The sequence below is a fragment of the Oncorhynchus nerka genome, linkage group LG24 (genome assembly GCF_034236695.1).
Source record: "Oncorhynchus nerka isolate Pitt River linkage group LG24, Oner_Uvic_2.0, whole genome shotgun sequence".
Classification (NCBI taxonomy): domain Eukaryota; kingdom Metazoa; phylum Chordata; class Actinopteri; order Salmoniformes; family Salmonidae; genus Oncorhynchus; species Oncorhynchus nerka.
This window is the reverse complement of record NC_088419.1, coordinates 30,391,109-30,407,259: the sequence shown is the minus strand read 5'-3', so window position 1 is coordinate 30,407,259 and position 16,151 is coordinate 30,391,109. Positions and strand designations below refer to the sequence as shown.

General features: G+C 42.5%; 1 protein-coding gene across 1 annotated transcript; it reads right to left on the bottom strand.

Annotated features, from left to right (window-relative positions):
* Positions 1–10,176: 10,176 nt before the first annotated feature.
* On the bottom strand, positions 10,177–14,013 carry LOC115107832 (DNA repair protein RAD51 homolog A). The gene is made up of 10 exons (XM_029631493.2): positions 13,813–14,013; positions 13,105–13,215; positions 12,851–12,988; positions 12,603–12,720; positions 12,385–12,476; positions 12,137–12,231; positions 11,817–11,930; positions 11,482–11,611; positions 11,185–11,306; positions 10,177–11,045 (listed from the first exon to the last, which is right to left on the bottom strand). Exons 2-10 carry the CDS (start codon positions 13,186–13,188, stop codon positions 10,922–10,924), a joined length of 1,017 nt encoding a protein of 338 aa, XP_029487353.1. The 5' UTR covers positions 13,189–13,215; positions 13,813–14,013; the 3' UTR covers positions 10,177–10,921.
* Positions 14,014–16,151: the final 2,138 nt, after the last annotated feature.

The window sequence follows — 16,151 nt, the reverse complement described above, 5'->3', positions numbered from 1 at the left end:
TCCACCAGTCTTATTTCAGTGTTTCACAATAGAAGTTGTCAGATAAACATCTGCCTCAGAGCTATGTCTCATAAGTAGTTTACCGTCTGTCTTTCTTACCTTTCACAACATGTCTCCTCTATACACCTGCGTTACAAAAGTCACATGATCCAGGTGGAGTGTCATTGGCTCACAGAGCTTTCACCTGAGAAAGGCAACTGTTGAAAGCATTGACCCAGATATGACACATTGCTCTAGTTAGCCAAACTAACAATAAAGACTCATATCATCTTGCATCCAAAATAAGAAAATATTATACAATCTGTCTTCTATGAAGACAGTAATTAAAAAATAAATGTGCCAATTAGCATCCTGGCAATTGAAAATAGTCCAGCTCATTTTTACATCCATGACATAACCCCTTTCTCCCCTATATATGTTGTGTTGCTTGAAAGGCCCTTAGAATAAAATATATTACAAGAGGGCCACACTTCTCAAAGTCTCACTGGTGAAGCTGGTTCATCACTTGCAGCACGTCTTCTAGTATGGACGGCCCCAAGTCAAGGTTCAGGACAAAGACGAGTCTTCATCGACCCCTGGAGGGGCCTCCACTGGGGGACAAGGAGCCTGTTGGGGGGCCGTGTTCAATTCGGATCCATCCGGCCCCATCGTTAACCATCCCTCCTCCTTATTTTCCTGCTCCTGCTTTACCTCTTCTTCGTGGTGCAACCTGTCATGTGCCACCACCTCCACAACATCCAGTAAAGGCAGAAAGAGGCACCTCTGGTGCCTGGAAGCCTGGGGATGGGTTCTGGCTTTGGAGGCCTGTGCATCCATCTCTTCTGGGCTGAAGAGGCGTGGGGGCTTGGGTGGGGGTGGGGGGGTCTCATTGGGGGTGATGTTTGAGTAGAGGTCCTGGTGGCTTTGAGAGCTGTGGAGGATGAGACTTCCGGTCCGCTGGAAGGTTGCGAGGTTGCCGAAGACATCCCCTTGGGCATCCAATCCGATGTGGGAGAGGTGGCGGAAGTCACCCAAGGGTAGGCTGATCATGTTGACTGATAGCAGCTCACGGCGCTTCTGCTTGCGGGGCCAGCGCATGCTGGCTGATTTGAGGTACAAGGTCGTCTTCAGAGGCATCTTGGACTTAATGGCGTGTACTGTCAGTGAGTTCAACACTTTTAGGCTGAAGTGGAGGTCACTCAGTTGAAGGGTCCAGTTGACCTTTAGGCAGCTCTGAAAATGTTAGGACAAACAAACTAGGTTAAGAAAACTCACTTCAAATGATTTGATACTCCTTCTTTTGTTTATTTTTTATTTTGGCATTTCATAGCTACACAGCCTAAAAATGCCAATGCTAAACAACCTTTGCCACAATTGTTATGATCATCATGATCATTTGCCACGATTGTCATGAAATTGGATTCCAGGTTGAGATCGGTAGCTAGCAATGGCCATATATGGACTGGTAACTGCAGCCATGACTGTATAATAAAATAACCTGTTTTTCTTGTATACATGTGTAACTTCACACACACACACAGCTTGCGGCACAAAGGTTTTGTCATGGGTGTGACCTTAATCTAGTAAGAATTGATGCCTAAAGAGTGCTGAATGCTGAATTATTTGTCTCATGGAAGGAAAAGTCTAAACAACCTCTTGTACTGGAAAGTGAACACTGAGGCACATTAGTCTGTTAATAAGTAACCTTGGAGACTTGTTTTATTTCAGGGCCATTACTTTTATCTCTGACCTGATAAAAATGCTTTTTTCTTTGACTGTTGGTGTTTCTGTGATTGCTTTAGCTTTGGTTTCACTCGTTGTCATTGTTCACACTATGTTTATGTGTCTAAAGCTACTTGAACGTTTGAGACAGTGTTGCAGTCGTGGCTTGTTGTAACTGGTAGTATCACATTTCTTCTCATGTTAAGAAGGTGAGCGTTTTTCCCCAGGGCAGTGTTTCATGTTACCTGTAATGGAACAGTGCCTTGAGAATTCTAAGGAAAATGGTTTACTCCTGACTGGAAGACAACCTGGTTAGGGACTTTCCTAAATTGCCTAAAATGTGAAGTTGATGCTGTCTTATTTGTATTTTATAGTCATAGCAAAAAAGCATCTGAGGAAAATGCTGATATTAAGGAATTTGGCCTATTTTTCAGACAATGTTGAAATCCCCATGGCGGGCTGTTTTTCTGTACAGTTAGTACAAGGTTTTATAATCTTCCTGATAGTTCCGATCATGGATCCTTAACAATTTAGTTCCAATGGATCTACAATTATTTCATTTTTACATCTAATATTTTTATGGGGCTTTTAAAGAGACAGCCACGAGGACAATGTGTCAGAGATAGTGCCTCAGGTAAGCTGAGGTAGCTGGCATGATTCAAATGAACAGTAAAACGGCCAACTGTTGTGTCCAGATTGAAATAATCATTTATTTGGACAATTATTTGGTCCACTGACACTAAGTCAAGACGTGAACCACTAACTAAAGCCATTACAGTATATAGGCCACACATTGTTTGTTCATTCACTTATTGCTTAAAAGTCTTAAAAGCTTACCGGTGTCTATCTTTGTTTCGACACAAGTGAGGTGAACAGGAAGCAGTCTTTCTATGCATTCTCAGTATATTTGCTCTTCTCGCTCTTCTCTACAGTTTTAGAACACACAGCTCTCTAGACGTTCCATGTGCGAAAAGCGCCCCTGACTCTGAAACACTGACAAGGTCTACTACCCTAAAGCACACACAAACTGAGCTAGACTGCCTTATCAGCTCACCTGTGTCTCTGGGTTGTGTTAGTTTAAAGTGATAAACCTTCGGTCCCTCCACCCTGATTTATCAATATCTCTGTCTGTGTGTCTTCTCTCTTGTGACCGTCTTCTCTCAGGTAGTCCTCTAGTCCCAATAATCTCTGGAATAGAGGGTCAGCTCTTATTGTGGAGGTGTGACAAAAGGAGGAGGGGTGTATGACGCTCAGGTGAACTCTTCACTGCTAGGGTTTCTTTCAACGAAGGTAGGGAAAGGGGGAAGTGTTCTAGATTATATCACTTGCCCTGTGGGTCTCAACTTCCTGTTGAGAGTTAGAATATTACAATACACAAGGTACAATTTGGTAGTGCTTCAGCAGTTTTTCTCTCTAGAAAGTTTAGCCAGCTACCTACACGTGGTAGTAATCATGGCCGAATAACTGACCAGGCCTGCAGGGCATGTGCCCAGGGGCCCTAACCTCCAGGGGGCGGCCATTGATTTTGTTAGTCACTCTCACTCAGATATCATATGAACATGGCATAAGTCATGGAAAAATGTATAAAATTGCAGGAACATTTTTGCAGTTTTAAAGCTATTTCATATTCACCCCATTGCACAATGAGTAGAATTGCATGACATTTGTAACATTTTATCTCTGCCCCATGGCAAAATGTGTAGAACTGCATAAAATGTGCTTTAAAACCAAAACGTTTCTCTATGCCCCATGGCAAAATGCATAGAATTGCAGAAAATTTGCTTTAATAAAACAATTTTGTTTCTCTCTGCCATCGAGGGGGACCACTAAAATATTATACCCCAAAAAGCTAGGGCCGGCCCTCCCTCCTCTCCAAACACACACCACCTCCATTTCCTCAATCCACTCGGTATTAATGAAAAAGTTATTCTCTGCTCAGACACAATGTGTCAGCTTGCCATAATAGTCCTAAATTATGTAATTCATCTCTCACTACAATGATAATGGAATGCTACAAACACTGACTCAGAGCATCTTATATCATGCATTGATAAATGTCTTTCTCATTTTCTTGCCAATTTGTGGATTTGAGCATTATTATAGACTTTTATGGTCGTTTCTGAATTGTGCCTTTTCAAGGCGCACACCATTTTGTTTTGCGAAGTAAATGATCAGTCTGGTCTTAGGCTTTTACAGATCATGACCAGTGAAACAATTTACCCCTCCAATATTAAAAAGGAATCGCATTACAAAATCACCAGCTGAACACCTTGATTTCTTAGAGGCGGCTGTTAGATACACATGGTCAGGGGACCTGCATTCCAAACCCTGTTTGCTTCTCATATTCATTAGATAAGGACTGGTTGCATAATCAGCTTGATCTAATATGAAAACAAACTCTCTTTCTCACACCTTAAGAACATGCTGTCTCTCTGAAGGGTATCAATCAAACATCAACCAAAATGAACATATAACCTACCATTTAAGGACCGTTTAGATTCTATACACATTTCTCCTTAGCAGCAGAAGGAGATGAGCAATGCCAAATGAATCTGAAGCTTGTGAAAAATGCACAGAGCACTATGAGAGGCAGGTTCTCACACATTGCACTCCATAGACCTGCTGTAGCCAATATGGAATGCCAATCACCAGATAAGCTTTTCGTTAACTTGTGTCAGTTACTGGTATTGTGGGCTGTGAAAAAAGAGCAAGCAAACAACCAAATAATAAAACTTACTTTGCCAGTGACCAGTGTTCCCTCTCATTTTTTTCGTCACTGAGCAAATTTCAGGTGTGCTGAGCGCAAACTTGAATGTTGTGGAAAATTCTGTGCAACTTCCAGCACGCATTTACTGTGAGTACTGAGGCTGTGCCCGCTTTAAGTTTCCGTTTTAACAGTGTTCAAGAAGGTTACTGTGGCTAGTTGATCATAATGTAGGCCTACCAGAGTGGCCTACCATCAAAAACAATGGAGATAATGCATCCCATAACATTTGATCATGGAAATAGCTGTTCTATCAGTCAGCCTACAGTAGCAGCCAATGTGTGGTGTTCAATGTAGGCCTACATTCCATGAGAAGTTTGAAAAAACATGCAGGGCTTGACATTAACCTGTTAATCCACTTGTTCTCCAGATAAGGAGGTGACTGGAAATGCTTTTGTGATGTGTGATGCAAGAAACCACTTTACAAAATAAAATGCATTATTATTCCCATAACATTATCAGAACCAGACAAATTATGCTTCTCTCTGCATATTGGCTACTTAGCTTATTCAAGCCTAAAAATAAAACAGTGCTCCTTTAAGACCAAAAACAGCTCTTTACCTGACTCGCTTTTCAAAGATATCTAGAGTTGTACACATTTTGTGCTCTTGTAGGAAGCCATCTCCCCCCTATTTCTGACTACAAAGGATCTACAGTGCATTTGGAAAGTATTCAGACCCCTTGACTTTTTCCAAATGTTGTTACGTTTCAGCCTTATTCTAAAATTGATTAAATTGTTTCCCCCCTCCAATCTACACACAATAGCCCATAATGACAAAGTGAAAACAGTTTTTTCTAAATGTTTGCAAATTGTGTAGAGGCACAGATCTGGGGAAGGGTACCAAAAAATGTCTGCAGTATTGAAGGTCCGCAAGAACACAGTTGCCTCCATTATTCTTAAATGGAAGAAGTTTGGAACCACCAAGACTCTTCCTAGAGCTGTCCGACCAGCCAAACTGAGCAATCAGGGGAGAAGGGCCTTGGTCAGGGAGGTGACCAAAAACCCGATGGTCACTCTGACAGAGCTCTAGAGTTCCTCTGTGGAGATGGGAGAATCACCTAGAAGGACAACCATCTCTGTAGCACTCCACCAATCAGGCCACACGTTTGCAGGAGGAATACAGTAGATTGGAACATTGCTGTCATAAATCAAATCAAATCAAATTGTATTTGTCACATACACATGGTTAGCAGATGTTAATGTGAGTGTAGCGAAATGCTTGTGCTTCTAGTTCCGACAATGCAGTAATAACCAACAAGTAATCTAACTAACAATTCCAAAACTACTGTCTTATACACACAAGTGTAAGGGGATAAAGAATATGTACATAAAGATATATGGACGAGTGATGGTACAGAGCAGCATAGGCAAGATACAGTAGATGGTATCGAGTACAGTATATACATATGAGATGAGTATGTAAACAAAGTGGCATAGTTAAAGTGGCTAGTGATACATGTATTACATAAAGATGCAGTAGATGATATAGAGTACAGTATATACGTATACATATGAGATTAATAATGTAGGGTATGTAAACATTGTATTAGGTAGCATTGTTTAAAGTGGCTAGTGATATATTTTACATCATTTCCCATCAATTCCCATTATTAAAGTGGCTGGAGTTGAGTCAGTGTGTTGGCAGCAGCCACTCACTGTTAGTGGTGGCTGTTTAACAGTCTGATGGTCTTGAGATAGAAGCTGTTTTTCAGTCTCTCGGTCCCAGCTTTGATGCACCTGTACTGACCTCGCCTTCTGGATGATAGCGGGGTGAACAGGCAGTGGCTCGGGTGGTTGTTGTCCTTAATGATCTTTATGGCCTTCCTGTAACATCGGGTGGTGTAGGTGTCCTGGAGGGCAGGTAGTTTGCCCCCGGTGATGCGTTGTGCAGACCTCACTACCCTCTGGGGAGCCTTACGGTTGTGGGCGGAGCAGTTGCTGTACCAGGCGGTGATACAGCCCGCCAGGATGCTCTCGATTGTGCATCTGTAGAAGTTTGTGAGTGCTTTTGGTGACAAGCCGAATTTCTTCAGCCTCCTGAGGTTGAAGAGGCGCTGCTGCGCCTTCTTCACGATGCTGTCTGTGTGGGTGGACCAATTCAGTTTGTCTGTGATGTGTATGCCAAGGAACTTAAAACTTGCTACCCTCTCCACTACTGTTCCATCGATGTGGATAGGGGGGTGTTCCCTCTGCTGTTTCCTGAAGTCCACAATCATCTCCTTAGTTTTGTTGACGTTGAGTGTGAGGTTATTTTCCTGACACCACACTCCGAGGGCTCTCACCTCCTCCCTGTAGGCAGTCTCGTCGTTGTTGGTAATCAAGCCTACCACTGTTGTGTCGTCCGCAAACTTGATGATTGAGTTGGAGGCGTGCGTGGCCACGTAGTCGTGGGTGAACAGGGAGTACAGGAGAGGGCTCAGAACGCACCCTTGTGGGGCCCCAGTGTTGAGGATCAGCGGGGTGGAGATGTTGTTGCCTACCCTCACCACCTGGGGGCGGCCCATCAGGAAGTCCAGTACCCAGTTGCACAGGGCGGGGTCGAAACCCAGGGTCTCGAGCTTGATGACGAGCTTGGAGGGTACTATGGTGTTAAATGCCGAGCTGTAATCGATGAACAGCATTCTCACATAGGTATTCCTCTTGTCCAGATGGGTTAGGGCAGTGTGCAGTGTGGTTGAGATTGCATCGTCTGTGGACCTATTTGGGCGGTAAGCAAATTGGAGTGGGTCTAGGGTGTCAGGTAGGGTGGAGGTGATATGGTCCTTGACTAGTCTCTCAAAGCACTTCATGATGACGGAAGTGAGTGCTACGGGGCGGTAGTCGTTTAGCTCAGTTACCTTAGCTTTCTTGGGAACAAGAACAATGGTGGCCCTCTTGAAGCATGTGGGAACAGCAGACTGGGATAGGGATTGATTGAATATGTCCGTAAACACACCAGCCAGCTGGTCTGTGCATGCTCTGAGGGCGCGGCTGGGGATGCCGCCCGGGCCTAAATAAATAGAATTTGATGAGAAAACATATAACACTAAAACACAACTCGGCTATTTTTATTTTATGATTTATAGAGGCCTCAAAAAATACATGATACCAAATGTGAAACATACAATAGGATTTGTCACAAGCAACAATTTAGTAACATAGACAGACTGTATGTACAGTAGTGAATGTAGCTTCATCAAAGTGCAATTTGTATGAATGTCTCCAAATGATATTTGACTGTAAATACACTATGACATCAGTACTGTAGGCACATCAAATACTGTAGCCACGTCATATTATATAATCAACAATTAAATTACACCAACATATGTTCTAGAGAAGAAACATACAGTGTATCACTGACCAGAGACACCCCTCCAATCAACAAACACACAGTGAATGCAGTAGTTCAAGTCTAACTGACTGGTGAAAACACTCATGCATTGTTGCAGCGAGACCCAAGTGGTTAGTAACAACTTTCCCATGATGGTGTCCCTGTTTAGACACCAAACCATTGTTTACCCCACGCCTGTCATGGTCACCACAGAGAAGCCCACCTTCTCCAGCTTGTCCAGAACCACCCGGGGAGGCTCGTCCACATGGTACTCCCAACTGGAAATGCAATGATCTCGTTATTATTTGATTGAGAACACATGGCATTAGTACTATACATTTGCACAATGTAAATCCATGGCAGCCTAAGGTTTTACATTTAAAAACCAACACTGTGGTGTTTGGGTATTTGTTGTAAATTCATACAGAAATTCAGTAAATGGAGAAAGCATAGTTAGGGTCCATGAAGTAACACTAAGGAATTTGTATGCCATTTGAAGGGTATGTTAACACATTTTCTGTAGATTCTGAGCTTCTTTTAAAAAGCAGTAAATTATGCAAATGACTCACAAGTATGTTGGTCTTTCTGGCTCCTAGCTTCCCAGGTGTTGGCCGTTCTGCTGTCTCTGTGTGGCTAAATAATGTTCTGTGGTTTGGGGATGCTTCAGTTGATGGAGCTGGGTGAGTTGTGTGTGTACTGACTAAAATCAGCAATTTCCTGCATTGAGAAGGCATCACCAACACAGATACTATCTTTAATATCCTCAAGGCTGTGCTACAGAGGAAATGACAGATTAAACAAACTGTCTGTAAACTTGTCATTCTGTGCAGACTGCAGAGCAATATTAATGGACATTGAAAAACGTGTTTTTCTAGAACCCTTTCATTTCACGCAACAAATTAATCAATGGAAACACTGCAACTATGTGAGTCTGTTGGGACATGGGGCTGACTTGTTACCAAGTACAGGAATTCCTCGACAGAGTTGCAGCAGACAAGTTTTTAAAATGAACCTGTCTTGCAATGCTTTCCTACTTTAATTTTTTTTTGTCTGTGGTTTTGTTTGATTGTTTTATTAAACAATTATTGATTAGCAAACAAATAAAACAGAAGACAAACATATGTACATGGTAAGAGTCTAAGACTTTACATGTTATAAGTATCAACGCATAGCGACTCGGAGGTTCATTTAAAAGACTTTAGTGTGCGCCCAATCCTATGCTAACTAAAACGTGTCTCGGTTTCCACTATTGGCTGTCTGGAGAGGAAGACTGCTTTGGCTGTCTGGAGAGGAAACCGGCCGGTTGTGATACAGCCTGGAATCGAACCAGGGTGTCTGTAGTGACGCCTCTAGCACTGAGATGCAGTGCCACTGCACCACTCGGGTACCCTCGGGTCTTAGACCATTCCTCCATGCAGAATCTTTCCAGATCCTTGATATCCTTTGTCTGCACTTATGGACTGCCCTCTCAATTCAAACCACAGGTTTTCAATGGGATTCAAGTCTAAAGACAGATGGCCATTGCAAAATGTTGATTTGGTGGTAAACTAACCATTTCTTTGTGGATTTTGAAGTGTGCTTAGGGTCATTGTCTTGCTGGAGGATCCACTTGCGGCCAACTTTCAGCCTCCTGGCAGAGGCAACCAGGTGTTTGGCTAAAATGTCCTGGTACTGGGTAAAGTTCATGACATCATTGACCTTAACAAGGGTCCCAGGACCAGTGGAAGCCAAATAGCCCCATAACAAAGATCCACCACTATATTTTACAGTAGGTATGCGTTTCTTTTCTGTTTATGCACCCTTATTTTGATGAAAAACCCTCCACTGGTGTATGTGGCCTAAGAGATATATTTGTGTCATCCAATAAATGTAAACGCCTGGAGTCTGCTAAATGGAATTGGCCCTTACATTGGAATGGGTGCTTTGGTCAGATGACATGAAAATAGATCTCTTTGGCCATGCACACCAATGGTGGGTTTTGCATCAAAATAAGGATGCAGAAGCAGAATATAATTTTTTTTAATCGTCGCAAAGTGAGGTATTAAATTTGACCCCGAAATTTCTCTGAGCAATTGTATTAGTACAAAATATAATTTCCCCAATTTCTTAGTTTACAATATAGCTCAGTATTTGAATGACTTATTTTTGCTCCTCTTTATTACAGGTGTCAATTTCAGAAGCCACTTCATATCACGTCACTGTGACATGGTTCAATATGGTTCAAGCTATTATATTGCAGTCCCATGACAGCTCAATTGGTGTCAATACCACAGATGTATTTTTGTGATACAGAAACATTACTTTAACATTCTAATACACAGTCCTTTCAAATTGATGTCATGTCAATTTGTGGAATCATGTAACCAGAGTTAAAATAACTTGTATGTAGTCAGGAGATGTCATGATAAAACTATTTTAATACAATGTGTCTCATACAGAAACTATGGTTCTTGAACGTACAAACAAAGAGAAAATGTAGTCGTTAGGGGTGTCAAACCTTGTTAGTAAGGGGGCATGTACTGATGTTTATTCTATTAAGAGCAGATGTTGAACAAATAAAGAGAATTGATCTATTGATGTAGTTGAATGTCAAATCCAAAGATGGTTTAAATGAAAAACACTGGTAGAAAATCAGACACCCCCGAAAAACAAAATCAAACAATACCACAAACATACATCTAAATATGTCCACGTCTACCAGTGGAGTTCGATAGAAATATTATTTTACAAGTCCATTGGGTCGGTGAAAAATGTGACTTCTGTGAAGTTGAGCTCCCTCTGATTCTCAAAGCCGCTATAGGCCCATATACTGTATAATACAAACTGAGTATTCAGCGTAAGCCTAAGCATGGGCAAATCACTGTGCTCCTTAGGGCAATAGGCAACATTCTCTATGCACAGTACCCTCTTGTACTGTAGGAATGCATTCTTCCCTCAGTAATGGGACGGTCCAAAATCATATCAACACAACAGTTATGGCCAGCATCTCCCTATTAGTCATTTTCTTAGCTCTTACCTCAGGGAAGTGTGTACACACAAACACACAAGAGCTGCCATTGTGCAAGTCTATGGTAGCGGGTGAGGGGCATAGCCACATGACATACAGCCATGCTCTCACTCCCTGGTATGGTGCCATCTGAGCTCAGTCCTTGGCGTCACCCACCCCATCTGCGTTGATGGCAAACATGGCTTCAGACTCAGGGAGGCAGGGCGAGTCGTAGATTTTGCAGATCCTCGTTTCGCCGCGGCCTTTCCTCAAGTACAGTCTGAAAACAAGGAGCGGTTTAAGCTTGATAGCTAGCTGTATTCTTTTAGAACCCAGTGGCTTAACGACTGGCATGCTATGTTTGAAACCAATAGAATGTGAACAAGAGGGAGTACAAGAGAGTCAATGGAGCCACCCACCGCGTAGTGGAGGCATGTGCCATGATGTTGCCCCCGATAGGTTTTTTAGGGTCTGCTGAGAACATGGCGGCACCGTCTACCTGGGCCACCACCTGATTGGTTATCACCACAGCAACGCCAAACTGTGACAAGGCGAGAGTCAAAAAATGACCATACCATGAACGCTAAAAACATGAAATGGATGTACAGAGAAGGGTTCAGAACGTGGCTGATATAAACATATTGTATTAGACCAACACAATAGGTAAGGAGTTCAGCGAACAGACAAAACCCCTGTAATTCTAGCCCTGGACTTACCTCGTCTGCTAGCCTTAGCAGCATTCTCAGGAAGCGTCCCAGGTGGCCTTGCCGTGCAGCGAGCTCTCCCCTCCCGGAGTAGTCGGTTCTGTAGAGGGCTGTGGCACTGTCCACTATCAGCAGGGCATACCTGAGAAGGGGCCGTATGGTTAGAGACCTATAGCACTGCAGACTAGAGGTAGGGGTACTTTACTAGGATTTCTGCCCTTATTCCAGATCACTAATTTATGTCATAAACAACAGTATTTATATGGAAGGAAAGCAAGTAATGTGAGAAATGGAAAAACATCTGAATGGTTGGAAACCTCAGGAAGAGGGAGGGAGATGGGCCTGACCTGGACTCTGCCATCATGGCTGAGGCTTGGTAAAGCAGCTGGGTCTGGTGGTCTGTGTTAAAGGCCCTAGCGTAGGCTACATTGTCCAGAACGTCACTCCCAACAAGTCCATACCTAATAAAAGACAACAGTACCTTCTGGTGTGATACAGCTTTTTGAAGGAAGTACTGCATTTGCAATGGTAACTCTCTGAACAGACAGAAATTGATGCCCGTTATTCCTGTAGAGGAATAGCGTGGCTCCAAATTTCAATCTCTGTCAGTGTCATTTAACCCAGTAGTTACTCCATTGTTATTGTGTTGGTCCATTAGAGAACTCACCGCTCTGCTACAGCCAGTAACCTCTCTGGTCTGAAGGTCCCCTCTGTATCAATGTACATGGCTTTTCCCTCTCCACCACCCTGGTCAATGGGCAACTGAGTTGGGGGAAAGCACAATAGATCAAAAACTGAATGTCCTGAGTGCTATCGTCATATTCTGTGAGCAGATGTGATTGGTATGAGATAGGAGTATACAGCCAAGTCTGTCTTTATTAGTATGGGGGGAAAAAATGGCATCATGACAAGTACCTGGCAGGTGACTGCAAGGGTGTGGCACAGCTGTGTTTTTCCTGTCCGGAACTCTCCAAACATTTCTGTGATGGAGCCTGTCTCTATCCCACCTGAGAGAGAAAGACTTTTTCATGCACACGATGACAAAAAATACATCTGGGCAACTCAAAAATCATGTCCCGAGTCATGAGAACAGTTATAAAAATCTAGGTAACTGGCATAGATCCCAGCCTCACCCTGTAGCAGCTTGTCCAGCTCTTTGGACCCAGTGGAGATCTGGATGATTTCAGCTCGGCGTTGGTGGAACTCTGTTGCTGTGGTGAAGCCCATGGGCACTAGTTTGGCAGCTTCAGCCTGGAGAAAATACCATAGAGGAAGATCAGCCACAGTCATAATATCAGACCTAATGTGAACTGTGGGCAACCCAAAATGAGCAGAAAATAAAAACTCGAAAATGGAAAATGAAAATTGAAGGTGACCTAACCAGAACTTTGTCTGCTTTGGCCTCACTGATCCCCTTGATGTTAAGCAGCTCCTTCTTGGGGGCATAGGCCACTGCCTCAATGGTGTGGAAGCCTGCATCCTCCAGCTTCTTTATGTCACTGGCACTGATGCCACATTGCTGTGTAGGAAACATTGCAAATGTAGGCCGTCATTGTAAATAAGAATTTGTTCTTAACTGACTTGCTTAGTTAAATAAAGGTAAAAAAAAAAAAAAAAAAATGCACCAACACCTACCTCAAGTCTGCTCAGTAGCTGTGGTCCAAAGCTCTCCTCCTCCTCTACCTCTGCCTCCACTCTGGCCTCGCTTCTCACAGCCATCTTGATTTATGGACAGGTGAGGTATGTCTTTCAAAGGGGAGAACGTTTGGACGGTGCAAGAGTTATAACTCTATAGCTAGTAAACAAGTATGTTTCACTGAGGAGAAAACAACTGCGAGGCAAATATTACTTTCCATTGTGTTAGTTACTGAAACACACTTGATCACGACAGGATTTCCCCCCCGATCGGGAATAAGAAATTATTCTAACTATCAACAGAAGTTACACAACCGGAAATTGTAACCAACTACTGTACAGTAACGTTAGCTGGTCAAGTTGTTGATGTTGACCTTTCCAGCCTGTTCATGCATCTAGTAATCAAAGCATTATTGACTTACTAAGTGAAATAAGATTTAGCTAGCTAGTTCACCTACTAGTAAGTGTTGTATTTCTTGTTTAGAGACTTGTACAGTCTTTGAATGTGACTGATATTCATGAAAGTTAGCGTTACCTAGCATTATTAGGCTAATTCGTTCAGCTGAGCTACTGAATTACATGATCTGGCATGTCTGTGAGTGACTTGGCTTACATCCAAATGTTTAACTCAAAATAGTAGCTAGCTCATGTTAACTTCAAGTTATGGGATAGGATTTATCCAAACGTATGATAACAGCATCCACTTACCTCTAGTTTTTATTGCTTGAACTAAAATCTCCCGCTCGCTAGTCAACGTACTTGTTTATCAGGCTACGTAATTACGCTAACCCTCCCTCGAGTGCTGGGATTGGACAGTGTTGGGTTGCATCCCAATGAAAAACATGTACTTCCTCACTCCCATTTCATTCCCTTGATCTGCATCTGAAAAATCAATATATGGAAGCAAGCTAAATGTAGTGGTCAGTAAGCACTATATAACCAATGCTTTTGCTATTTCTAAAAACGTTTGGCTGGTGTGCCGTCACCCATCTGAGCAGTCGGCTGTGAATGCCCTCACTGGCTTGTGCAATTATGTTGACTGTGATTTGGGTTCTGACCCTCCACAGGATGTGCGGTAAGAACAATGCTGATGCATCTCTTTTAAGGGTTGTTTTCCTTTTCCTCTTAGCACACACACACTTTTGGTCAGTTCACATGAATCTTGACTGGGAGTGAATCTTGGTGGAATAGGATTTGTGTTAATCCGAATGAATTGTGGTTTGACAATTACAATTACTGATACATAACAGTATCAGTAAAGCGTGATAATTATGATAATTATGCTATATAGACAGGATATATGCACATGAATTAATAACCATAATATTACGCTATTATAACAACTATAAACAGGGCTATAATCTTAGTAGCATAAACATTAACCTAAAGATGAACCTCTTGTCAGAGAAAGAGAAACCTATTACTGAGACTGACAAAATAAAGACTTATGGCACCTTCTCTCTCCGGCCTGGTGCGAGAGCCTGCTGTGCTGAGGTCTTATCTGATCTGCCCTAGAGCCACAGGGTCGCAAATTACTCTGCGCATGTGCGACCTCCAAGACCCGTCTGGGAGAAGCGCAACAACCGCTTTAATTAACTAAGGCTATTATGGTAAGCACTCGCACACATATAATGCACATATGAAAACTATGTTTACCAATAAAACAATGACACGCATGGCAATGGGCACAAGGCTACATTCTATGAACAATATGCCAAGCAGTATTGGCAACTCCAACATGAAATAATAGTAACAACGGTACAATAGAACATATGGTTGCAAACTGATCAAAGTTACTAAGTCATTTAGTAATTACCCATTATTACACATGTAAAAAAGAAATCCAATAAACCCCCCTCCAACTTACATTACGATGCACACACCCAATTCATGTATTCTTGTTACTGTCCACAACAGTCCTCAGAAATGTGTCTTTTTTTGGACAACAATAACACTCTGACGTGTGGGTGCAGTGTCCAGATGTGCCTTTTCAAGCACTCTGATTGGTTGGGAATGGCAGCTATGGATTTTTAAAAATAACTTAACCTTTATTTAACTGGGGAAGTCAGTTAAGAACAAATTCTTATTTACAATGACGGCCTACCCCAGCTGAACCCTCCACTAACCCAGACGACGCTGAGCCAATTGTACACCGCCCTATGGGACTCCTGTTCATGGCCAGTTGTGATACATCCGGGGATCGAACCCAGGTCTGTAGTGACGCCTCTACCACTGCGATGCAGTGCCGTAGACCGCTGCGCCACTCAGGATCCCTTAAAACTAAGATAACTAAGGTAGGCTAAACAGCCATACTAACGGCACTGTGAGGGAAATTTAGGAAGAGAGGAGGGGAATAGGACAGATTTATTTTTAACAATATTACGACACATTACAAATCAGAGGAGACAATGAGATGAGGCCACTGTAGACTATTGAGATGCAGCCATAAGCATACCAGTAATTTCACTGAGGGGGTTTGATTAATCCCACCCAGGCACGCCAGTGTAGGCGTGTTTTCTATTGGCTGAAAGTTGATTGCATTCGAGACGTGCCCCTTTCAAAGCCCACACCAAAATCGGCTCAAAAACAAGTGAGGTAATAAAGCAATGTGTAGTAATTACTAAGATTCTGTTTTCTCATGCAAAAGAGATTGCTTTTGATAAAAATGCTATATCTGCCTTCCCAATGAAAACTAGTTAGAACATTCTAATATTTATTTTATGGAAAGGATATGCATGTTTCTAGATGATGCACTATCCTACCTTGTTGACAAAATGACTGAGCAGCGCAGACTACGGTTTGATTTGAGAAAGGCGTGCCTCCCTCCCTGCTTTTGCCCAATTACTTAACGGGTCTATGCCCGGTGCCGCACGGATCAGCATAATCAAATCGGCCCAATGTAAAAATCCTGTTGACTTTCCATACCATGAAATGATAAATAGTACCAGTCAAAAGAATGGATACACCTACTCATTCAAGGGTTTTTCTTTATACATTGTACAATAAAAACAAAGACATTAAAACTATGAAATAACACATATGGAATC

Excerpts from the sequence above, each read along its gene's own strand:
- LOC115107832 (XM_029631493.2), bottom strand. The coding sequence starts at position 13,188 with ATGGCTGTGAGAAGCGAGGCCAGAGTGGAGGCAGAGGTAGAGGAGGAG. Across the intron at positions 12,232-12,384 it reads CCCTTGCAGTCACCTGCCAG|TTGCCCATTGACCAGGGTGG; the intron begins GTACTTGTCATG and ends CCCCCAACTCAG. Across the intron at positions 11,307-11,481 it reads TGCTAAGGCTAGCAGACGAG|TTTGGCGTTGCTGTGGTGAT; the intron begins GTAAGTCCAGGG and ends GCCTTGTCACAG.